Genomic DNA, 27,133 nt, shown 5'->3' with positions numbered 1-27,133 from the left:
ACTCCCCTCGGAATCCATCGATCAAGTAAATGCACAATAATCAGTAAAGTAATCAAAAGTAACTTTTTTCAAAGGTGCGTAGTAATCATTGCTGTTGGAAACCCCTTGGCCAAATCATTGGCTTTAGTTTCCGCGCATCTCTTACTGTGAGTATTTCTAAATTTGACGTTTATTTCTTACCCCTGGTTGAAAATCTGAAACCCCCTAAAATTGAATCTTCTGCGTTCTCTGCAACGTAACGTAAAACCGCGGTGCAAATACTTAAAGTTGTGGCAACAATATTATCGTTTCACAGTTGGTTTATCGGTGTTTTAAAACAACTACGATTTTCGATTGATTTTTGTTTTTTTTAAATGATGGATGAAAGCGTAAAAATTGAAAGCATTGATAATGAGCTTGATGCAAAAAAAGCCATAACCACTCTAATATCCAAAATCAGAGATTATCAAGTAAAAGTACATGAAATAGTATCTAATTATTATTTAGACTTTTTGCCTAATTGCTACGACAATGTGAAAATTATGAAGAATGGTAAATTGTTGGAAGAAGATATTAATAAAGTGGTGACCTTGATCAATCAGGACTCTTCATGGCAGTTATATATGGCAAACGAAAGAATGCAACAACAACGTGAAGAACTCGGCGAATGTATTATTGCCTATAAAACAGCATATAAACTTCAAACAATTCATGGATGGTTTGAAATGATTCCTCGATGTGGAGATGATTATCAAAAACTTCTACATATAATAGAAAAGATCAAAGCACTTTTAAACGACGCAGGCGATAATATACTGATGAGATTAGAATGCTATCATAATATTCGATTGCGTTGTCACGAAGAGTATCAAATACTGCTATTTAATCTAAATAAAAAGTTTGAATCTCTTATTCAACTGACCGAGAAGCCGTTCCAGAATACCAAGGCAGTTACCATTAAGATAAAAAAGGATGAAGATCAATTGCACCAAGTAGTGCTTGCACTGATCCACACCAATTACAACATACACAAGCTATGCAATTTTTTGATGAACAACGTTTTCGAGCCAATCATAACCAAACCTGTTTTACTAGTATGTAACGAAAATGATGGCGATTATATGTCATTACAGCTATCCTACCAATTAAAATCAACTGAAGATTTGCGACCAAACTATAAGACCATTTTCCAACAGATGATGGAAACATTCTATTGTTTAGGACAAATGAATATAGTGATATCAGATCGTCAGTGTATTTTCTCAATTATTGCAAAACACACAAAAGGCAGAATTTGTCGTTTGCTTATTGATAATTGCTTACAAAACGATATCCCAAATACTATAGATGAAATGAATGATTCTGACATGGCTCAAGCAGTTCATGAATTCAATAAATTTCTTACTGACATGCTATTTCTGGATAATGAGAATGATTGTGTACTTGACGAGTATGCAAGTAAAATTGAGCTTTTATTTCAGAAAAAGTTCTGTGCTAACATTGTGTCTAATGCTTTTGAAATAATGAAAAAGGATTTACATGATATGGTACTTGTAGAAGATCGTGAGTCCGATTTTTCATTTGGATCAGACATGTTTGCTAGTTGTATGGTATCAAAAAGCACAATTGAGCTAAAAAAGTTGCTAGACAAGGTGTTATCGGAAGGATTAAATGGTGAAAAATTGTCAGATCGCTTGATGCAATCGATTGCAACTATTTTAGAGCAGTACACTATCCAAGTAACCCAAAGGCATGAGAAGCTGCTACTGAAGATACCTCAACAGTCGGCATTATTCCACAATAACTGCATGTATTTGTCATTTTGGTTGCAAAAGAATGCTAGTAAACTAGATACGGACCATTCATTTATGCTAATTGGGAACTCTCTGCGCGATCAGGGAAATAAAACTTTTCACTTACAATTACAAAACCAACGTACAGTGCTGATGCAGTCTTTACAGGAATTTGGTAAATATATTACTATTAAGCATACATATTACAATTAAACCATTAAATTCCCCCTAGGAGTGTTTTAGCCCCTAGAAAAATTGACCTGGTTTTTTAAAGTTAAGAAGAAACTATAGTTAGATAACTTTAGATAATAAAAACTTGAGAGTAATTTTTATATGCTGCACGATTATAAGATCTCATGCATTAATGTGCCTGCAGTGAAATCCGTTCTCTTCAAGAACCCCACCAACACCATGAATAGACGGGCCCAACATACTATAAATGGCTCGACCAGGTTGAAGCCGACTTACGTGTGTCGAGACGCGCAACGAATTGGCGACGAGTTGCTCAGGACCGAGTACAATGGAGAGGAATTCTTGATACGGCAGGAGTCACCCCGGCTCTCGGCTGCAAAAATCATCATCAGCATTAAGGGACATAAACCACTAAAACTTTATTAAAACATTATTTTTTTATTTCAGATTTGGATTCTGCGGTCTTTTCCGCTTATTGTGATATTAATTTTGTAATGATCCGACCACGAGAAGTGGCCGAAAAACGATCATACATACAAGCATTCCAGTGCGGCGTGGAACAACTTCGACGGAATAAAACGCCGCTCCTAAAAAACCACGATTTACAAACTTTATGTACCTTTTTCTCAGAAACTACACAACGTATTGGAACAAAACTTTTTTTGTTTTGTTGATAAGAGCTCGGCAAAGACTTTTATAACTTTTGAGTTGCTTAAATGAAATACAGCTTGAGGAAAAAGAAAAAAAAGACAAAATTTTATTTTTTAGCCATCTTTCTTCTTTTTCGTTTTTCTCAAGGTGTATTTCGTTTACAAAACTCAAAAGTTATAAAAGTCTTTGCCAAGCTCTTACCAACAAAACAAAAAAAAAGTTTGTTCCAATACGTTGTGTAGTTTCTGAGAAAAAGGTAGTACATAAAGTTTGTAAATCGTGGTTTTTCAGGAGCGGCGTTTTATTCCGTCGAGGTTGTTCCACGCCGCACTGAAATGGTTATGTGTATGATCGTTTTTTGGCCACTTCCCGTGGTCGGATTATTACAAAATTAGCATCAAAATAAGCGGAAAAGACTGCAGAATCAAAATCTGAAAAAATATTTTTTTCAATAATTTTAGTTGTTTATGTCCCCTTAATGTGCATTTAATTTTATTATATTTTTTTGAAACGATGGTTCTACAATTGATGAAGGAACGGTAAGGGAAAGTAATAATTTTATTATGCCGACGAAATAGGTCGAAAAAAATACCGAGGGCTATAGCCCTCCACCCTAGAAATGAGCGCTAGTTCAGCCAATGACTAATACCCATCCGGACTCATACTAATGTGAATTCTTCTCGCTTCGGTTACTAACCGGACCCAACAACTAGTATGAATGAGTACAACTTAAACATTCACGCACTGACGAACTGACATGACACATAGAAGAAAATCCTTTAAAAACCATCGTCCTACAGATTTTGCGCACACTAGCACCCTCTGTTATGCATGTCGCGGAGTAGCTTGCATTTGCACGGTTTTATGCTGTAGGGTTTTTACATTTGAATGGTTTTATACTGAAATCTCGAAGCAACATGGGCGCGCCGCGGTGTGGTCATGTTGCGAAACATGCTTTTTTGAAAAATGAGTGGTTTTTTATTGGACGATGGAATTTACGCGAGTGTCTCGTCTGTTTGTCTGTGATTCACGTTTTGGTTGCTATTTAAACTTGCTCCATTTTATGCAATTCAGCTAGCATCTTAGCTGGCCTTGCATCGGTTTTGTGCTAGTGCGGCTAGTGGTTTTACACGGACTCACAACGCTCTGCAACTACTGCTGGTCTAGCAAAATGAAATTGTTTTTTTCTGCTCTACAGTTTAAAACTGGACTAGCACTATCAATACCCTTGCTCTATGCAAATTAATCTAGTCTAGCAGAAAAGTTACTCTTACAGTTACAAAAGTTGCAAGGAAAATTGTACCTTCCAAAGTGCGCAATCGCTCATAAAAGTGCTCTTTTACATTAAATCGTTTCGGCATCTTCAGCGCACTTCTTTGTTACAACCCTGATTTCAACACAGCTTACGAGAAAGTCCCAGCCAAACACCTACGTGTGCTACAGTGGAACGTGAGAGGAATAAATGATTTAAATAAGTTAGATGAAATATTATTGTCAATTGATCAGCTAACAATCCCTATTGATGTGATAATTCTTGGGGAAACGTGGATTAAAAAAGGGAACACTTTATTGTATAACATTGATGGCTATAACAGTATTTTCTCCTGTAGAGATAATTCGTCAGGGGGATTAACAATGTACATAAGGAATACAATTGAGTATAAAATAATTGAAAATATTTGCAGTGAAGGTTTTCATCACATTTATGTTGAGTTGATGCTAAATGGAGGAACGTATGATGTTCACGGTTTGTATCGTCCTCCTTCGTATGATTTCAATCTGCTCCATGATCTGTTAGAGGGTTGCTTACTCAGAAGCAAGGTTAATCGTCCTTGTTTATTATTTGGTGACTTTAATATACCAGTAAACCTAGGAAACAATAACGTAGTCCTTAAATACAAGCACCTCTTGCAGTCCTATAGTTTTATCTGTTCTAACACATTTGTTACGAGACCTTCTAGCCAAAATATACTTGATCATGTATTATGCAAAATGATAGATGCCAACCGACTTTGCAATCATACAATATTAAATGATTTAAGTGATCATTCTCTAATTGTATCAGAGTTTAAATTGTGTGGTGGATCTAGCAGGATAATCTTATCAAAAAATATTGTCAACCATGATAAACTTGAAGCTGAATTCAAGCGTTATTTGGAAGGCATTGGACCAGTTCATAACGCGAATGATTCCTTGAAGAATATCATTTCTAAATATAACGATATCCTCAAAGGTTGCAGTAAAACCGTATCTAAGGTAGCTAATATAAAAAGCACCCAATGCCCTTGGATGAACGTTAGTTTGTGGACAATGATTAAAATTAAAAATAATTATTTGAAAAAATGTCGCAGAGATCCAAACAACACGCGATCAGCTGAACTATTGAAACATATTTCAAAAAAACTAGATACAGCTAAGAAACAAGCCAAAAAAAGCTATTACGAAAATCTACTAAATAATACACCGCATTCTAAACTTTGGAAAAATATTAACGCAATACTAGGTAAACCTACTAATAATCCTAAACTCTCTCTATCCATACAAGGAAATTCTGTCACTGATAATAAAACAATCTGTGAAGAATTTAATAAACATTTTACATCTGTTGGTCCAAAGCTAGCCGCTAAAATAAATGCTACTCGTGGAAATCCGTTACGGCATATCAACCCTGTTTCTGAGTCAATCTTTCTGCAGCCATCGTCTGAAAATGAGATTGTGCTTTTGATTAACGAGCTAAAATCTAACAAAAGTCCGAGTCCTGACAATATCCCCGCAAAAATAATCAAAAGTAATGTTGTTCATTTCTCACGAATCCTGTCTGAAACATTCAACCTGATTATCGAAACAGGTTCATATCCAGATTGTCTTAAAACTGCCAAAGTGGTCCCAATATTCAAATCAGGAGACTCAAGCCAACTCGACAACTATCGGCCCATATCAACCTTGTCAGTTTTCAATAAAATATTTGAAAAGCTTCTAATTAATCGTCTGATAAATTTTCTGAACCAGCATAACATATTGTACAGTTTGCAGTATGGTTTCCGTAGTGGAAGTAATACAACTGTGGCAGTAACTGAGCTCGTTGATCAAATACTAGAAGAAACCGATGCAAAGAAAATGGTGGGTGCCTTGTTCCTTGATTTAAAAAAAGCATTTGATACTCTCAATCATGATATACTATTGCGGAAATTAGAAAAATATGGCATCAGAGGCATTGCAAATAACATTGTTCGTAGCTATCTGAGTAACAGAAGCCAATATGTCGTATATGACGGGGAAATAAGTTCTCAGAGAATAATAAGTACTGGAGTTCCACAAGGGAGTAACATTGGCCCTTTACTTTTCCTCCTTTACATCAATGATCTTAGTAACATAAATCTTGCTGGGACAGCTAGGTTATTTGCTGATGATACAGCCATATTTTACCCTCACATGAAGTTGAATATCATCATTTCAGACATGAAACAGGATCTACAACTGCTTCAGGAGTACTTTTCTACTAATCTTCTGTCATTGAATTTAAAAAAAACTAAGTTCATGATCTTTCGATCACCCAGGAAAATTCTTCCACAGGTACCTGTATTAGCTATTGGAACTGATATTGTTGATAAAGTCGAATCATTTAAATATTTGGGTGCATATCTAGATTCCACCTTATCTTGGAATATTCACATCGAAAAAGTTGCAAGTAAGATATCTTCTATGTGCGGAGTATTGAGACGTGTTAGCTATTTTCTTCCTCGAAAAGCTATGCTTCATTTCTATTTTGCACACATCCACTCTCATCTGAGTTACTTGATCATTTCATGGGGTAGAGCTTGTAAGTCAAAATTGAAAAAACTTCAAATATTACAAAACCGATGCCTTAAAATAATCTTTAAGTTACCGTTCTTATATCCGTCAATTCAATTATACACTAATCTTCCTCACACAATACTACCAATTCTTGGGCTGTGTGAAGAACAAACGTTGCTAATGGTCCGCAGCATTTTACATGACCCAAAGCGGTTACACAATCTAGCAATAGATATAGCACCTCGGATTCACAACACAAGGCAAATTAATTACCTTTCGAGATCTCATACGCATTCCAGCTTCAGTCAAAAACGGATTTCTTTCATAGGTCCTACCAAATATAATAGGCTACCTATGCATCTTCGAAGAATGACTAATGCTTCATCTTTCAAAACTAATGTCAAACAATACTTGAAAGATCAAATGGCGCAACTAATAATTTAAAAATAAATATATATATGTAATAAGTTGAAATGCTTTTTCTTTCTTTTCTTTCTCTTTCTATTTGTTATTTCCTTTAGTATTATTGTTCAATATGTTTTTGCTTTGAGTAATTTTGTTATAATCGTCATTTAAATATAATTCGTAAATAGTTCAATATGCTGTGCTTCTTTAAAAGGATACTAAATCCACTAGAAGCACATATATTATTTCTATGTTAATTTTTTTTTGTTTTTTAGTTAATATTAAATTTAATCTTAATATTTTGATCTGCTCTCAACCAATTAAATTTTGTTTTTTTTGTTTAGTGTATGGTTGAGTGTTGAGTGTCCATTACCAGGGGGCTCAAGAGAGCTTTTTGGTGTGGGGGAGAGCGGAGGGTTAATTAGAAAAAAAAAAAAAAAAAAAAAAACCCTGTTATACAAAAACTTGGGAGAGAGCAAAATAGAAGTTAGTTTATGTGTTTGTAAAGAGATAAAGTTTATAGTGTATAGTCGCGAAATTTGTCAGTTTGAATTTGAATTTAATTTGTATTATGTGTAATGGCATTGTATTACAATTCCCCGAAACCCGTCTCCCCGAATGTAACAATTCCCCGGAAACCATTTTCCCAAAAGATATTTCCCCGAATGTAATAATTCCCCGAAATATATTTCCCCGAATGTACTAATTTCCTGAAAGATATTTTCCCGAATGTACTAATTCCCCGAATGTAACAATCCCACGAAAAACATTTTTCCGAAGGTATCATTTCCCCGAAAACCACTTACCCGAAAACTGATTTCCACAAGTAAAATTTATGTCACATTGCATTGCAAGCCTGTTGTCAAGTGTATGTCTGCTCTTCAATGTTGGCATATACTAGACCCAAGTTGAATCGAAGTCATTTTTCTTTGATTCACGTTCAACTCAAACTTGCCTCGTCGTAGCGTTTAAAGTTTTTTGCGTACCGCATACTCTGATCAAATGGTTCACACTTTGGTTCTAGAGTGACTATATACAGAGTGGCGACAAGTCATCCCAAATGTATGCAATGCGGTTTTTCCAAGGTTTTTCTTTCTCTATCCTGCATACGCGTTGGATAGGTCGTCTGCTCGATTGGAATGACACTGACAGATAATTTTCATTCCAATTTTGACATTGTCGCCACTCTGTATATAGTCACTCTATTTGGTACGATACGTTGGTAACGCCATGCGATGTACTTCAACGATGCATGCGATGTACCTGCGATGAATTGAGGCAGCGTGTTCAGTATGGATTGCTGATTTTGTGGGTGCACAACTGCAACGGGTGAAAGAAACTGGGTCGATAGTGTTCTTGTGATCGTTATGTTATTAGCATATCTGATGTAAGTGTGATTTTATAAGTATTTTAATTACGATTAAATCCCAGCATATCAAAATCTTTATTTTTGCTTATAAACGTTTCAAGAATATTTTTTATAGATATCTGATAACTTTTAGTTTAATTCGTTTAGATTTAAGTTAAGTTTTGTTTATTCACCTGTTTCTTATTTTGCTTTGAAGCTTATAAAATTTTCCCACCTGACTTTTGATTAAAATTACAATATTCAGTTTATTTCGAGAAGACTAAAACATTTTCTTTATCTATACCTATAAAGAAGGATTTCTGTCTGTCTGTCTGTCTGTCCGTATGTTCCTTATAGAATCGAAAACTACTGAACCAATCGGCATGAAAATATGCATGTAGAGGTTTTTTGGGGCCAGGAAAGGTTTTAGTGATGGTTAGAAACCCCTCCCCCTGAGAGGGGGCTCCCATACAAATGAAACACAAATTTCTGCATAACTCGACAACTAATCAAGCAAATAGAACAAAATTTGGCATGTGGGTGTTTTCAGTGACAAGAATTTATTCTATGGTAAATTAAGACCCCTCCCCTCTATAAGGGGAATTATAACTCCTCTCCTCTTTAAAAGGGGGGGGGGGGGGGCTTCCATAAAAATTTCCTCATAACTCGAGAACTAATCAAGCAAATGGAACCAAATTTGGCATGTGAAGGTTTTCGAGGGCAAGAATATTTTCTATAGTAAATTAGGACCCCTCCCCACTTTAAGAGGGGGGGCTCCTGTACCAAAGAAACACAATTTTCCTCATAACTCGAGAAGTAATTAAGCAAATGGAACCAAATTTGGCATGTGGGTGTTTTTGGAGACAAAAATTTTTTCTATGATGAATTGGGACCCCTCCCCGTTTTAGGAGGGGGGATCCTATACACATGAAATACAAATTTCCTCATAACTGAAGAACTAATCAAGCAAATGGAACAAAAATTGGCACGTGGGTGTTTTTGGAGACAAATTTTTTTTCTATGATGAATAGAGGTTTTCCGTCAAAAATTTTTTTTTCACTAAATGTTCGGTTTTGACTCTTAGAAATGATACCCATATAAAACTTTCTTTATTAAAGCCTCTAACTACTGTAAAAATGAAAAACTAAAATACGTATATTTCAACCGGTCACTTCTCGGATGTCTTACATGCCTTTTTGTACCAGTGTCCTCTATTTTCACCACTTCGAAACCATTTGTGCCACTCTTTACTCTTGTGGCAAGCAACAAACGAAATGAAAAAGAAGGTAATCATTAGCTTTTCATTCGTTTTATCCTTTTCACTCTACCGCTGATACACATATGTCAAAAACTGTTATGCAATGCTGCCAGAAAATCTGAAAATTTTGATAAACAGTGCAGCCGAAACGAATTTTTTAAAACTCAACATTCGTGATTTGGTGAAAAGAAACTCAACATTCTTGCAATTTGCATTGTTTAAAAAATCGTAGTAAATTCTAGAGTCAACGAAAAAAATATATTTTTGCACCATTGTCACTCGTATTGGGAGTACTTTTGAGAAAAAATAAGAAAAGGAGGGGTATGATCTGACGGAAAACCTCTATTGGGACCCCTTCCCACTTTAGGAAGGGGGGCTCCTATACAAATGAAATGCAAATTTCCTCATAACTCGAGAATTAATCAAGCAAATGGAACCAAATTTGGCATGTGAAAGTTTTCTAGGGCATGAATATTTTCTATGGTGAATTAAAACTTCTCCCCACTTTAAGAGGGGGGGCTTCTATACAAACGAAATACACATTTCCTCATAACTCGAGAACTAATCAAGCAAATGGAACCACCTTTGACACGTGGGTGTCTTTGGAGACAAACATTTTTTCTATGATGAACTGGGACCCCTCCTCACTTTAGAAGGGGGGCTCCTATACAAATGAAATACAAATTTCCTCATAACTCGAGAGCTAATCAAGCAAATGAAACCAAATTTGGCATGTGAAAGTTTTCGAGGGCAAGAATATTTTCTATGGTGAATTAGGACCCCTCCCAACTTTAAGAGGGGGGGCTCCTATACAAACGAAATACAAATTTCCTCATAACTCGAGAACTAATCAAGCAAATGGAACCAAATTTGGCACGTGGGTGTTTTTGGAGACAAAACTTTTTTCTATGATGAATTGGGACCCCTACCCACTTTAGGAGTGGGGGGTTCCTATACAAATGAAATTCAAATTTCCTCATAACTCGAGAACTAATTAAGCAAATAGAACCAAATTTGGCATGTGGAGGTTTCTGGAGGCTAAAATATTTTCTATGGTGAATTAGGACCCCTCCCAACTTTAAGAGGGGGTGCTTCTGCACAAATGAAATACAAATTTTCTCATAATTCGAGAACTAATCAAGCAAATGGAACCATATTTGGCATGTGGGTGTTTTTGGAGGCAACCATTTTTTCTATGATGAATTAGGACCCCTTATCTTTTTAAGAGGGGGGGCTCTCATACAAACGAAATACAAATTTCCTCTTAACTCTAGAACAAATCAAGTAAATGGAACCAAATTTACTATGTGGGTGTTTTTGTAGGCAAGAATATTTTCTATGGTATATTTTCTATGGATTTCCCCACTTTAAGAGGGGGGGGGGGCTCCTATACAACTGAAAAACAAATTTCCTCATAACTCGAGAACTAATCAACCAAATGGAACCAAATTTGACATGTAAGTGGTTTTGAACGCAAGATTTTTTTCTATGGTGAATTGAGACCCCTCTCTTCTTTAGAAAGCGAGTTATGGCCCATCTCCCCTTTAAGAGGGTGGGCTTCCATACAAATGAAATGCAAATTTCCTCTTATCTCGAGAACTAACCAATCAAATGGAACCAAATTTGGCATGTGGGAGTTTTAGATGGCAGAAATTTTTTGTATGGTGAATTACGACCTCTTCCCCTTTTAAGAGGGGAGCTCCCATACAAATGAAATTCAAGTTTCCTTATAACTTGAGAACTAATCAAGCAAATGGAACCAAACTTGGCATGTGGGAGATTTTGGAGTCCTGAATTTATTTTACGATAGAGACCTCTCACCCCTGTGGTAGGGGGATATGGACTCTCATACAAATAAAACAGAAATTTTTGCGAAACTCAAAAACTAATCGAACTCGAGAAATTCGAGACTCTTCCATAAAACATTAGTCAATACAAGACCACAAAAACTATAGTAACACTAGATCATTCAGGACGAGACGGTCGCGAGTGTTGCCGGTGACCCGCCGTCGGAAGCGCCGCCCACTGGGGGGCTTGCAAAACTCGAGATTGTGACAAAGATCATCCCAGATTCATGATTTATGTACAACACAGGTTAATTTGTGGCAATACGAAGTTTGTCGGGTCAGCTAGTACATAATAAACTGAATTTAATGTCAAGTCAAATGCTGATTAAACTTATTTATGATTCAATCTAAAATCATTGAAGTATATCATGTGCTTGGCATAACCTTAAGGATCCCTTCAATGCAGGGCTGATATGTACCTTTATACAAATGAAGTGCACAAAGCACACTAGTGATGTCAAATGTATGAAGTAATTTTGAATCAATTCCATGTAGCAAAACTTTTAAAGATTCGGTTTATAAATCATAATTTAGTTTGCGTTATCATGAGGATTTGGATTGGCTTGTTCGAGTTGCAAATTTTAATCTACCCAGGGCAGCTGCCCACAGTGGCGACTCGTCCGCATGTTCAACCTGTTCATAGGACAGGCAAACAAAATTCAGCCCGACCAAATTTCGTTTGCACCGATGCATATGCAATGCAATACGAATTTAGTTTAGTTACGAAGCTGATGAGCAAACCGTTCAACACGACATTTGAACGTTTCTTTCGAGATCTCAATGCACAAGCATACCAACGCATTATTCCTGGTATTGATTCTTGATACTGAATTAGTACCAGGGACAATGTGTTGGTACGAAGGAGATAAAAAGAGAATGTGACACAGCTTTTATTTGAAAGCGCGGGCGCTCTATTGTCTCGTTCATCTTCAGCATTGAACAACTTACTACCACATATCCCTATGGCACGCGCTTTGATATTTTATTTAGTTAGGAAGCTAATGAACAAAACGTTCAACACGACGCTTGAACGTTACTTTAGAGATTAGTACCAGGAATAATGTGTTGGTACGAAGGGGATTTGAAAATAGAGCGCGGTTGGCGATTTGGCATGCATTATTCGCAAAACTTTCTCATTAACTCGTTCATTTTTAGCATTGAACAACTTACGCATATTGCTTGTGGTGCGTGTGATGTGCGCGCATCGCAGTAACGTGGTAATTCTTGAATTTGGTTCAATAGGTAAATTGAACGAAAAGTTTTCGGTTCGTCAAATTCAGAGACTATTTTGCTGGTAAAGTAAACCGTCGTATTCCGTTGCTATTTAAATAAATAGGGATATTCACGTAGCGCTTGCTATATTGCGAATACGGAGTATTGCATACTTATACTGCCGCTACTCGCATAACAGTTCCATCTCCATAGAACTGCAATGCGAATTGCGGCAGTATATACACGAAATACATCGTTTACGCAACATGGCAAGCGCTACGGTGAAAACCCCTAATGTTTGTTTTATGATTAAAATATAGAAATGCGATAATAAAAAAGCTGCGTATTAATTTGTATTTTTCGCTGGTTGAACAGGTAAGCTAAACCCCCACGAGTCGCCACTGGCTGCCCAAGAGGTTGGTGTTTTTTCTGCGCTTATTCTTCCAGTTTGCTTTATTTGCTGGCGGTCTGACTGATACCGTTTTTGTTTTTGCTTAGGTTCGCTCTAGTTCCAATCGAAAGGCTGTCAACACGTTTGTTTTTTCACTCAGGTTGAACTTAGTTTCGCTCTGGGTTGCTCTTTTTAGACGACAGGTTCGCACTGATTTTTTTCACAGTTTGAACCTCGCAATAAGCAATACACTGACAACCCGAAAACGTTTGTTTATGCTCGCGAAAATGTTTGTTTATTCAGTGGTCAGTTGGAATAAACCTAGGTTAAAAAACAAAAACGCTTTGAGTAATTGTCGGCAATCTGAGATAACCTGAACCAGAATAGAATCTCAATAGCAATAGTAATATCAATTCAATATGGCAACAACAACCGTACGGAACAATGACTGGTTCAGGCACCCCATCGGCAGGCAACCATGTTTTCGCCGCCAACATCTCGTGTGTGCGAAAATGAGATAGCATGTCAGCATTGCGTTTCACTCAACTGCCACCAGTCTGATTTGAGCCCGCAGTCAAATTTTGAGCCCAGGACATGCAGTCGCTGACGTTTACTGCAGCTAGATATGCAGATGCCGATGGGGTGGGTTCAGGTGATGCGATGGGTTTTTTTGTTAGGGGGGACTTAGACTACTTTGTCCATTGAATTAACCTTTTGTAGTAAGTGATGTGATGGGTTACAGAGAATACAGATGTAGTAATAAGGAAAAAGGTAAGAGAAAGTAAAGCGGACCAGCGAGAGTATGAGGGTTTAATATACTTAAAATTTATAAAAAAAAACTTTTGAATTCTCTGCTCAAAACTAACCGATACGTATTTTTTACTTCGATGTGATTGATAAAAATCACGAAAATCTTAATCCGTTTTAACAGGAAATTAGCAATCATTACCTTTTTGTCTGAGAGCCCAATTTCGGAAGCAGCTTTTGGGCCCAACCCAACAGCGGGGTTCTGTTTATAAAAATGTATTCACTGCATTCTTCTAGCCAATCTGAACACAGCAAATATATTTTCATGAACAAAATTTATGTTTCAAACAAAAAAACTGTTTTTGAGATTTGCAGGATCGATGACGACTATTTTCACCTAAAAGTAGTGCAATTCGAAAAAAAAACACTATTTTAGATGCTGACTATAAACATAGTTTTTAAAAATTATACAGCCTATATCAGTTCAAGAAGCTAGATTGTTAAAGAAACCTTAGAGGAAAACATAAAACTCTTACGCGCGGGTATATTCAATGTAAGTACAATGGAGTTAAATTAAGTTTATGTTTTCAGTTTGATTTAAAAAGTTAAATTTTAAAACTAATTTATATTAACCTTCCTAATGCCCCTAAGAAACGGGTACCGGTTGTTCCGGAACCGATTGCAAAGTGCCCATTAACCTTCTAAATGACTTTTTGACGTAGGACTACGTCTTTGTTTACTATACTGGGACTGGGTAGCACTTTGTAAAAACGAAAAATAGAAGTGTAACGTTTGAATGAAATATTTCAAACGCTAATAGCTACTATACTACTGAACGAAACATAACAGTTAATATGTCGTTGGACAGATAAAATTTCCAGCAATTTTATAGTAGCATATTAATAATAATTTTTTATACGCTAAATAGTGAAAATGTGTGTAAAATTTAGGTCGAATTTTCCCATACCCATACCATCCCATTAGATACACCAAAGGATTTGGATCCAAATGATAACCTTTGAGACCACTTTGTAAGGCACACCCCTTTTCCAATCCAATTGGCAACATCGATGGCTATTGACGGCAACACCGACCACAAAGACAAGCGGAATCAGCGGGCAATGACCAACGTGAATCCCACACGATGCACTTTACGTTACATTTTGCATTTTCCCATCGCAGACATGCGAAATTGTTCGATAGCTTGCTCAATCAGTGTCGGACAATCATTTAAGCAGCAGCAGCCGATATGGTTTCCTCCACCACCTACACTAGCTTACAAGTAGCAGCGGCAGTGCCAGTGACTATAAAATGGTATACTTGGTTCGCCGCCTGCTCATTTATAGCACGATCGCACTGACGGACGGTCAGTATTTATCATCGACGGCTATTGGTGGCGAAACCAACGGCATTTGGCGGCAACACCGACAGCAATTGGAGGTAAAAACGATGGCATTTTAGCGGCAACACCGGCAATTGGATGCAAGTCCAAGGACTTTTGCGGCAATTAATGGCAATTCGAGGCATACCCGATGGCATTTTGGCGGCAGTTTCAATGGCAATTGTCGCAAACCAACACTGAAGGCAAACGGAAACGGAACGACTGACTGGCAGTAAATTCAGCAGCAGGCCATTGTGGTCTTAAACAGTTCTTATAAGAGCTATAGTAATTGAAGAATGGAAAGATTTTTCTACACTTTCTAAATGGTTAACGTTCCATTTTGCGTTATAGCATGGTAAACATGGAAAATGCTTGCTCATTCAGCGTCGGATAATCATTTGAGCAGCAGCAGTCGATCTGGTTTCCTCTGACACCTACACTAGCTTACTAGTAGCAACGACAGTTCCAGTGATTTAAAATAGCACACTAGGTTCGCAGTCTGCTCATTTATCGCACGATCGCACTGACGGACGGTCAGTATTTTAATAAAACTAATCCATTTCTACTTTACAGTGATTTGGTATTTCCTATCACTCCTGTATTAGCTGGCAACCATCATCCTAGAGTCTAAAGGACCGAATAGCGACATCCATCTATATATTGGCAACAGTAATTATAGTACTGATTTTTAAGAAGTGCTATCAGCTCAAACATAGTTCTATTCAGGGCCACGGTTTTTTTTCAAAACCACCATTGATTCAATGAAGAATTAAATCAGAATATTTCGCTCTTTTACAAATAAACACTCAAACAATGATACTCACAGATACTCAAATATGCATATGCCATAAATGCAGTTTGCATTAGTCTTTGATCTAATGATCAGACATAAAGTTATACTTCATCGATTAAAACATGTTATCAATGTAATGAGTATTATATGACACAGTCCTACGTCACCCTTTCGTACAACCCTTAGGGCTGTAAACCTTGTAGTTTTTTTTTTCAAATGATAAAAAAGAAGAAAACAAAAGTTATTTATATCCTTTAATTCTACTACTGTTTTATTGATAAATACGTATTTCGGTCTCGACGTGAGACCTTCATCAGTATCTAACTAACTTAGACTGTTTGTGGAGTAGCAGCTTGGTCCCCTATTTAAACCGAATAGGAATTGTGGGCGCATAATCCGGTGAGTGTGCAAAACCGGTAGTTGCCATAGCCCAAAAGAGAAGGTTAATGTTTTCAAAAGTAACGGGATGTTCTTCGAAAATGTGCTCGGCTACTTTGGATTTGAAGTGGTAAAATTCTTTCTCTTGTAGTTCTTTCCTAGCTTTTGTTACTTCTGAAACATGCTCCTTGAATCGGATTCCAAAATTTCTTTTTGTTTGTCCGGTATAAATCTTATCACAGTGACTACATGCAAAATCACTCGAAACGAGAATCACAATGTCACTCCAGTCTTTTTCCTTTCTTGTAAAACTATCCGAAACGATCATGGGTAAATGTACAACGATTCTACTGGTAAGTTCCTAGGAAAGTATATTTTTATGTTTATCAGGTTTATGAGGCGATAATCACAATCGGGTTAGCTTTCTTCTGCAACGGAATCAACAAATCGCACGTAGATGCACTGCTTTATCTGTAACCTTTGTAGGGGAATGAGGTGGGCTCCATCATCATCATGTAATGATCTGTATCGCAGTTGCACCTCAGCTCACCTCAGCGTAATACAGATTCAGCTTTCGAATTACTATTTAATTTCACTCTTTCTGATTATCTCCTCTCTAATCTAGCAGACACAATTCACTTTTCTCCTAAATCTTTACCATGTAGGGTAACCAACCTATTTTGGACCCCATCAGCAGCTGTACATAATGTGGACACTTGCATTTGATTTTGCTGTAAGTGTCCAAATTATGTACAGCTGCTGAGGGGGTCCAAAATACGTTAGTTACCCTAATCTGAACTTCCACTTCTTTCGCAATTCTCAGTTTGTTTATTTATCTTTTTCCGATGACACTTGATCGATTGCCTCGTTGAAGGCTAAACGATCACTTGCCCACTGCGAGTGCTGCAGTGTCGCCAGAACAATGACAATATATTTTGTCTTCACGTAAATGCCTATAACTTTTTTATTTTTCAAGTAATCAGTTCAAAACTTTCCGCAAATATACCTTATTCTTAGACCTTTACAACGACGTGTTTAGATTTCTAAAATTCCTTTTGAAACGAAAGTTATGGGTGAATTCCAAAACGTGGCCCAACCACGACGACACTCCCCTATAATTTAAAACGTGTCGTTGGAGACACAATTCTTACATTTGAGTAGATGACAACTTTTTTAGCGCAGTGTGTAGCCATTTTGAATAGTTGACCTCTGTTTCCAATTTCGGATGATCCAAACGACATCAAGGTTTTGACGTCGTCGCACTTTCTTACCGGGAAATTAGCGTTGAGTATTCCGCATACATCGTTTGCTGAAGTGAAAGTAATTCCATTTAACCGTTGGCAACATATGTTGATGAAGGAGCACTTTGGGAAGCGAGAGTCGGTTGAATATTTGCATCACCTACAGTCTAGACTGAAATGGCACGAGATTTGCAACATCGAGATAGGTATGTGTGGTAATATTAAAGGACGACAATGCGCCTCCACATCGATGGTCTCTTGGACGCATCGTTGTATTGTAACCCACCCTGGAAAAATGGAATTGTACGATTGGTTACGGTTCGTACGGATGCTAAGGAATATCGCCGAGCTGTATCAAAACTATGCTTTCTTCCTACTGTTGATCCGGCGAAATTAATGGGGGGAGTATGATGCAGTGTTCTTGTTCTAAATAAATTGAACGATTCCCCATCATAATCTTCATGAATGTATGCACTAAGCAAAAGTTTCAATTGGAATAAAAGGTAAATTCTTTCAATCTTCAAAGTGTTCTATGTCATCATGGTTCCGTAATATTCTGAAAAGAATTCTATTTTTTTCATCAAAAGTATCTTCACCTGATAAACAGCCATGTCTAAAACATCAACCTTCTATTTCATCATGGTTCGGAGACATCGCCAAATGAATTTAATTTCAGCGTATGTGCCACTTAGCGAACCTCAGCGTCCGTCACCAAATGCGTCTTGTCTTGACTTTACAAACAACTTTGTAGTAAAAAGCAACCTTCTGTCTCATTATGGTTCCGAAATATTCCTATTCGAACTAAATTTCTCCTTTATTAGCGCTGTATCACAGAGAACAGACATCCATTCAGGAACAAATTTTTCGGTAATTCTTGGATAAAATTTCAATTTAAAATCACCTAATATGCTAGCGTCACCACCACTATAGTTTCCCAACTAAATGATTCTTTTGATTTGCACACTGACAACCTTTGGCTCCTCTGGCGCTGGTATATATGGACAATAATCGTTATGCTAGCGTCAGAAGCTAGCTGTTGTGTGTTTAGTGTAGAATTTTCTGCGCCTTCAGCGACATCATCGCTATAGTTTCCCAACTAATTTGACATAAGTTTTATCCAAGTGGGGACCTTTCGCTTGGATGTCTATTCTCTGTGGCTGTATAGCGAATCAGTTCCGAACTTAATTGTATACCACCATATGCGTCTTGACAAGATCAGCAACTTTGTCGAAATTCCCAACCTTCTATCTCTTCACAAATTTGCGCTATTGCCCACCGTGTATTCAGTTACGAGGGTGCGCGCAGTTTTTGACCACTTTATTTATATTAAATTAAGGTAAATTTTATATTAAATATAGCAAAAATATTTTATATTATTCCGTTTGCAGCACGTGGTGGGGCAGTTCGAGCCAAGTCTGTCCAAGGCTGAGAGAAGATGGTAGAACAAATAGATTGCTCATATAATGTATAGGGGGGTCTGGCGGGCCCAGGGAACTCCTCTCAACCTTGGACAGACTTGGCTCTAACTGCCCCACCAGGCGCTGCAAACGGCAACGTATTTCCCTCCATCTATTAGAAAGACTATCATTTTTTAAAAATGCGACGACTGATTTGTCTGATTGTACATTATGGCCAACACAGATGCCTCCCAAGATTTCAAGTAGTAATTAAAATATTATTCAAGAAATTCTGCTAGATGCTCTTTATTTTTTTTTTTCATATTACAGATATAACTAACGGCATTGTAGAACTGAGTCCTACGTCCCAAAAGGCAGTACGCCAATGTATTCGGCAGTTGGAACTTTTAAAAAGCGTATGGCAAACGGTTTTGCCGGATATTGTTTACAATAATAGCATTGGAAGTTTGCTGACGACTTTTTGTATTGAAATCATCAAACGAGTTTTGTTGTTAGAAGACATTACAGCAGCTCTTGGCAATGGTCTCGTAACAGTCATCAGGTTAATGGAAGATAAAGCTCCTTCCCTTTTTAAGGTAAACAAATCAACTTTTTTTATGTATGAACGCTTTCTTTTATATTGTTATTAGGATCCTACTGATATCACATTACTAGTTAAACCTTGGACAAAACTAGTGCAGCTTCACACGATTCTCGATTCCTCACTGGTCGAAATTACGGAGTTGTGGGCTGAAGGCAAAGGACCACTAACGTTAAATTATAGACCTGAAGAAGTAAAACATTTGATAAGAGCGTTATTTCAAAATACAAATCATAGACAGATGTCTTTAGCTTCTATTATACAAATGTAAGGAACATGGCCAAACACTACAATGATACAGCCGCTATTTTTTGTATTCAATTTTTTTATTAAACGTATGTTCCGTCTGCCGACGAGGTGAATTTTAATCCTGCCCTTTTGTCTGCTAGCCTTAAGCATAACACCGAAGACCCCATTATTAACAAGACTGACCTCTCTCCCTCTCTGTTATTTTTCCATATAAACGCCATGCGTCATCACCAGTTGCGCGAAGGTGGTAAATTTTGCATGAGTGTTAGCAAGCTCTCCAAAATTCTGTATTGGTGTATGTTCGACTATGTTGGCATGATGGTATAAATATTAGTACTCACTCACACAGATGCACGCAGGGATTACCTTGCCCGGCAGAGCGAGCTACCATCAGTGTATCGTATCTTCCAAATATTGGCAGAGCTGCCAGTCTTCTTGTTATGGGTGTGTGGCATAAATATATTTGGGTGATATGGACTGAGCTCAGGTAACCAAGTAGCATTAGTATAAGCAATAAATCAATCGTTTATTAGCATCCCTGGCGTTTTATACAGTAGGTTACTGTTTATCAGCCTTTTGACTGCATAACTGTTGTAAATTGGCATCCACAATTCTATTTGTCACAATTCTTGTCGGTAACTAGCTGCAAATAAGCATTGTCAGCACTATAAGAGGGCTAGCTGTAAAATAGCCACATATTTTGAGAAAATAGCATTTAAGGCAACTTATTGGCTTGCATTTAAATTGCATTTGAAATGCTTATTGGTTACCTGGGAATTTTTTATATGTTACTAAGTAACACACCGAATATATTGTAGTCACGTCAACCACGTTTATTGATTCTATACGTGGTGTGAAGAGAATCGTCCCTTTTCATCATTGGACTTCTGACGAGGTAAGTTGTACTCAACCGATCTCAATTGGGTGGTCTTAGAGTCTTAGTCCATAGCGAAATAAATGGTACACAATTTAGCGACCGTGACAGGACAATTAAAATCATGGAAATTCAATTTGTTATGGAGAGACCACCCAATTAAGATCACCAACAAAGCGGGTCAAAACGACCGCGCAATGGCGACTCAGAAGCACCGCGGGTTGGAAGGACCGCGCAATGGCGGGTCGCAAGGACCGCGCGAAGACGGATCGGAAGGACCGCGCAATGGCGGTGTTTTTAAAAGTAGTAGTGAATATCTAATCAAACATTTCGCCCATTTTGTTATCCGTGTGTCGGTAAACCATGCAATCAGGTTCAACCTGATAAAGGATGTGCATAGTTCTGGAGGTCAACGCCGGGTATGAAGCCGTTTCCCTTAACCACGTTGTACTTGAACTTGACCATCATGAGGCACCCGTCCGGCATTATTACTTTTTAACAAAATACGTATTTTGTGGTTCTTGCAAAATTTGTAAAACACTGCGTCGGTGCTAGTACAGTTTTAGGCACCTTGATGTGGTCTCTATAAAACGCTTAAGCCACATCAGCTGCTAGGTAAGCTGAAACCTGTAAATGTCTTTGAATATTGACCAAACCTCGTGATTTTAGTCATGACCTTGAGATGCGGTCAGGCATATATTAATATTTTTTGAAACGATGGTTCTACAATTGATGAAGGGACGGTAAGGAAAAGTAATGAAGGATTTTTTCTGGGAATGGAGGGGAAAGAGTGGAAAGGAAGGGAGGGGGAATAGGTAGCTACGCTTATAACAAGTGGTCGTTCTGACTCCTACCTTTTGTCCAATGCTGGAAGCTGAATGAGTCGAACCAAGCTATAATCTGAGATTGTAACCGGATTTGAACCCACAACACTCGCCAAGACATGTGGCTCGTTGGTACCCGTGTACCTATGAACCACAGAGGCGCTGGACAAAAGGAGTCTGCACAACTCCCCTTATTAACGTAGCGACATGGGTTGGGCTAGTTTAATCTAACTTTGTGTTTACTGACGGGACGACGACGCTAGTATATATAGACTAAAAGCGTTATGCTAGCGCCAGAAGCTAGCTGTTGTGAGTTTAGTGTAGAATTTTAGGCGCCTTCAGCGACATCTGTGCCAGTTTTGGTTATTCAGTTTCGCAAATGAAAATTTGTTCGTGTCGGCCATCTTGCACTAGACACACGCGGGGAAACTATAACCGAACCGAACACTTTTCTTTTTCGCACCGATTTAACAGATATACCGGATACTTCTCTGGGCACATAACCTGTGGATAGCAGAGGACACAACGTGGAATATCACCGGAGAGAAATAAAACTCTAACTTGCGAAAAGAAAATGAAACTGTTGCAGTATTTAGATACACCCTGTGATCGTACTAGGTAAGCCAGCTTGAGTACACACACACACATACACGCAATGCGTACCGGTAGCTAGAGGTAGACTGTACTGCGCACTCTCATTCTTTATCTGTACTTTGCTCAATCAACATCGTTTAATAAATCTTGTTAAAATAAATTTGAGTGTTATTATTAAAGAATTAAACATGGTGTCAGAAGCTATCGTGTGCTTCTAAGTGCAGTTTCTTGGCGTCATTGGTAAAATCGCGAGAAAAGTGCTGTTTTTTCCGAACATTTTTTTTTTTGAACATTGATAAACGTGTCTGTACAAGTCGCGCAGCGTCGGCGGCCATTTTATTTTTCGTACTCCGCGTGTGAAAAGTGAATTGATCCTCATTGAAATGGATCCGAATCAGTTTGCTCAGTTTTTGGAGCATCAGACGAAGTTGTTTAGTCAACTCATGATGGGTCTGACAAATGCCCAGAGAAATGTTGCTGCAGCGCCACCGGTTGGGCCATCACTTGGTGCAAATATTTCTGTTCCGCAGCCGGCACCGCTAGCATTAGAAGGTGATATGGAACAGAATTTCGACTTTTTCCAGAGAAGCTGGGACAGTTACGCTAAGGCCATAGGTATGGATAGATGGCCAGCGGTTGATAATGCACAAAAAGTGAGTTTTCTGTTGTCCGTGATCGGTGAACCGGCACGGCGAAAATATTTCAACTTTGAGTTGACAGCAGAACAGCAAGGGAGTGTGGAAGCGGCTTTATTGGCCATTAAAGAAAAGGTTACGGCCAAACGCAATATCATCATCGATCGATTGGATTTTTTCTCCGCCGCTCAAACGTATGACGAATCCATCGATGATTTTACCTCCCGCCTAAAAGTGCTTGCCAAAATAGCGAAACTAGGATCGCTTGAAGCAGATTTGGTAACGTACAAGGTGGTTACAGCTAATAAGTGGACAAAATTACGCACTAAGATGCTAACAGTTGCCGACATCACTTTAACGAAAGCAGTGGATATGTGCAGAGCCGAAGAGATAGCAGCAAAACGATCGCACGAGCTGGCTATTCCGGCCGAATCGGAAGTGAAGAAAATTTCAAAACCTAAGAAGAAAATGCTCCGCTGTAAGTTTTGTGGTGACTGCCATGACTTTTCGAAGGGTTCATGTCCAGCTCTAGGTAAAAGATGTCATCACTGTAAAGGAAAGAACCACTTTGAAAAAGTTTGCAGTAAACGTCGATCAAAAAATGCAAATAAAAAGTGGCGAGTAGGAAGTAACAGAAGATACTAGTGCTAGCGATTCAGAAGAGGAACCTATAAATGAAGCATCCTCTGATGTAAGTGATGAAGATTTTGAAATCGGGAAAATAGTTGATGATTCTGAAAATGGTGGAAGTGTAGCAGCGAAACTCAAGTTACTTTTTGCTGATGGTTGGAAGTCGGTAGAGTGTGAGTTGGACACAGCTGCTAATACCAGTTTAATCGGTCGCGAATATTTAATGAAACTGAATAAGCAAGTGAATTTAACTCTTCTTCCGTCAAAACTTCGTTTGCAAAGCTTCGGAGGTAACCCGATCAAAGTGCTTGGGCAAGTGAAGATCCCATGTCGCCGTAAAGGCAGAAGATATGTGCTAGTGTTACAGGTGGTTGAAGGAAATCATCGCCCTTTGTTGTCAGCGAAAGTATGCCGCATTCTCGGTTTCGTGAAATTTTGCAAAGCGGTTTCATTCGTAACAACTAAGCCAGCTGAGTCGTCGCAGCTTTTGAATGTACATCGTGTCGAAGCGCAGAAGATAATCGACAGACATGCTGAAATATTTAAGGGATACGGCAAGCTAGCTGGAACAGTGTCTTTGGAAGTGGATCCCGATGTTACTCCATCTATACAATCGCCTCGTAGAGTACCTATTGCTATGCGTGCCAAACTGAGAAGAGAGCTGGATGCTCTTGAAGCAGAAGGCGTGATTATTAAAGAGTCGAAACACACAGACTGGGTGAGTAACATTGTCATTGTCCAACGTGGTAATCCTGAATCACCCAGTATCCGTATTTGCCTTGACCCGATTCCGCTTAACAAAGCTCTCAAGAGACCTAATCTCCAGTTTGTCACTTTGGATGAGATTCTTCCTGAGTTAGGAAAAGCCAAAGTGTTTTCATCCGTCGATGCCAAGAAAGGTTTCTGGCATGTTGTATTGGATGAACCTAGTAGCAAGCTGACGACTTTTTGGACTCCTTTTGGTCGATATCGCTGGACTCGTTTGCCGTTTGGAATTGCTCCAGCTCCAGAGATTTTTCAAATGCGCCTGCAAGAAGTCATTCAGGGACTCAAAGGTGTCGAGTGCATTGCGGATGATTTACTAGTGTATGGCGTAGGTGACAACATGGAAGAAGCTCTCGTCGACCATAACCGTTGTCTCGAAAAGTTATTGACTCGCTTAGAAAAACACAACGTTAAACTGAACAAGTCCAAGCTCAAACTATGTCAGACTTCGCTCAAGTTTTATGGTCATGTATTGACTGACCAAGGAATAAAGCCAGATGAAACGAAAATCTCTACGATTCGGAATTTTCCTATCCCGACCAACCGAAAGGAAGTCCATCGTTTTGTCGGTATGGTCAACTACCTAAGCAGATTTCTAAAAAACCTCAGTTCGAATTTAACAAACCTCAGAAGGTTGATTTTGGAAACAACTCCCTGGCAATGGACAGCAGTGGAGCAAGAGGAATTCGAACGAGTAAAGTCACTGGTATCAGATGTTGGAACCTTAAGCTATTACAATGTTAACCAACCGCTTACCATTGAATGTGACGCAAGCTGTTTCGGGCTTGGTGTGGTTGTGTATCAATCGCACGGCATAATTGGATATGCATCAAGAACTTTGACTCCTACGGAGCGTAATTACGCTCAAATCGAGAAGGAATTACTAGCTATTCTATTCGTCTGCACTCGTTTCGACCAACTAATCATCGGTAACCCAAAGACTGTGATCAAAACAGATCACAAGCCCCTCATCAGTTTGTTCCAAAAGCCGTTGCTTTCAGCTCCACGTCGTCTTCAGCACATGCTGCTAAATCTGCAGCGTTACCGATTATCTGTTGAGTTTGTTACAGGTAAGGACAATGTTGTAGCGGATGCATTGTCTCGCGCACCGCTGGATGCAAAGCTAACTGTCGACATATTTGATAAGCGAAACATATACAAAGTCGTGAATGAAGTCGAAGCATTCCAACTGAGTAAGTTTTTGAGCGTTTCGGATAGCCGTTTGGATGAAATAAAATTCGCAACCGAAAGAGATCAGTCAATGCAACTGATCATCGACTACATACAGCACGGTTGGCCTATGTCAGTCGACCGCGTACCTGATAGCGTTAAAATCTACTTTAATTATCGTAGTGAATTGGCTACTCAGGATGGTATGGTGTTTCGAGGTGACCGTATAGTAATCCCTCATGTTCTTCGCCGCAAGCTCGTTGATAGTTGCCATGTTAGCCACAATGGAACGGAATCTACACTAAAATTAGCCAGAGCTAATCTCTTCTGGCCGGGCATGTCTTCCCAAATTAAAGATGTCGTCAAAGAGTGTTCTATTTGTGCTAAGTATGCACCTTCTCAGCCGAATCCTCCGATGATGAGCCACAACATTCCTGTATACCCTTTTCAAATGGTTTCTATGGATGTTTTTCAAGCAGAGTACCGAGGCATCAAACGTAAGTTTTTAGTTACTGTTGACCACTATTCTGATTTCTTCGAGCTTGATATTTTGAAAGACTTGACGCCGGAGTCAGTAATCTTCGCTTGTCAGCAGAATTTTGCCCGTCATGGTAAACCACAGAGACTGATCAGCGATAATGCGACCAACTTTTCAAATGTCAAAATGGTAAAATTTGCCCGTGACTGGGATATCGAGTTAGTTACAACAGCACCCCATCACCAACAGGCTAACGGTAAATCCGAGGCAGCTGTAAAAATAGCAAAACGTTTAATTACGAAAGCAGACGAAACTAACACTGATTTTTGGTATGCTCTCTTACACTGGCGAAATATACCAAATAAGATTGGTTCCAGTCCTGCGGCTCGTTTGTTTTCTCGTCAAACTCGCTGTGGTGTGCCTACATCCGTATCAAATTTGCTTCCGAGAGTCGTAAATGACGTTCCTACAAAAATCGAGAACAATCGTAAAACCTTTAAACGCAACTATGATAAAACATGTCGACACTTACCTGAGCTACAGATTGGTTCTCCGGTATACACGCAGCTACAACCTGAGTTTTCGAAAACTTGGCGTGCTGGAACAATTGCCGATCGTTTAAGCGAACGATCCTATTTAGTCAACGTAGACGGAGTGGATTATCGTCGTAGTCTAGTGCATTTGAAGCCACGTAAAGAACCGAACATACTACCTGACCGCAGACCATCAACGTTAGTTTCCAGTAATAGTTTTTCAAACAGCGACATTCAACTTGCTTCTCTTCCGGACGGTGAAAAAACGAATGGTTGTCAAATGGAAAGTCACGTTGCGCCACAGTTTGCTATGATTGAATCACAACAAACTGCCTCCCCTTCAACATCGCGTGGTGGCGCAATGCGTTCTTCAACTTCGTGTATTCCCACAACTCCAAAGCAAAAGGAAAAGAATAACTTTGTACCGGAAGTGTCATCTAATCGCAGACCAAAACGATTGACGCCTATCCCAGAAAAGTTTAAGGACTTCGAATTAGCCTTTAAGTGATTTTTGTTATTTTATAAGTAAGCTTTGTTATTTTTTTAGTAAACCTGTTATTTTTATTTTTAAAGTGGAGAGGATGTTGCAGTATTTAGATACACCCTGTGATCGTACTAGGTAAGCCAGCTTGAGTACACACACACATACACGCAATGCGTACCGGTAGCTAGAGGTAGACTGTAAATCTTGTTAAAATAAATTTGAGTGTTATTATTAAAGAATTAAACAGAAACTGTTTAATGTACGTGTTTGTATCGTTCGGTTATACAATGGAGAATGAAAAACTACAAGGTATACAGCCCTAAGGGTTGTACGAAAGGGTGACGTTGGACTATATCAGATCATCAGATCAAAGACTAATGTAAACTGCATTTCTGGCATATGTATGTTTATAAGAATCTGTGAGTGCCATTGTTTAAGTAAATGATTAAACGAAAAGAACAAAATATTCAGATTAAGTTCTTCATTTA

General features: G+C 38.5%; 2 protein-coding genes across 2 annotated transcripts; both read left to right on the top strand.

The window, feature by feature from the left end:
- The first annotated feature begins 231 nt into the window (after positions 1-231).
- Positions 232-19,763, top strand: LOC128740629 (centromere/kinetochore protein zw10). The gene is made up of 3 exons (XM_053836191.1): positions 232-1,947; positions 19,139-19,404; positions 19,459-19,763. Exons 1-3 carry the CDS (start codon positions 354-356, stop codon positions 19,678-19,680), a joined length of 2,082 nt encoding a protein of 693 aa, XP_053692166.1. The 5' UTR covers positions 232-353; the 3' UTR covers positions 19,681-19,763.
- Positions 19,764-22,333: 2,570 nt separating this feature from the next.
- LOC128740171 (uncharacterized protein K02A2.6-like) lies at positions 22,334-26,669 on the top strand. The gene is made up of 2 exons (XM_053835698.1): positions 22,334-23,063; positions 23,659-26,669. Exons 1-2 carry the CDS (start codon positions 22,334-22,336, stop codon positions 26,667-26,669), a joined length of 3,741 nt encoding a protein of 1,246 aa, XP_053691673.1.
- The last annotated feature ends 464 nt before the right edge of the window (positions 26,670-27,133 follow it).

Source organism: Sabethes cyaneus, chromosome 3, assembly GCF_943734655.1.
Source record: "Sabethes cyaneus chromosome 3, idSabCyanKW18_F2, whole genome shotgun sequence".
Lineage (NCBI taxonomy): Eukaryota > Metazoa > Arthropoda > Insecta > Diptera > Culicidae > Sabethes > Sabethes cyaneus.
This window is presented reverse-complemented; position numbering and strand designations above follow the sequence as displayed.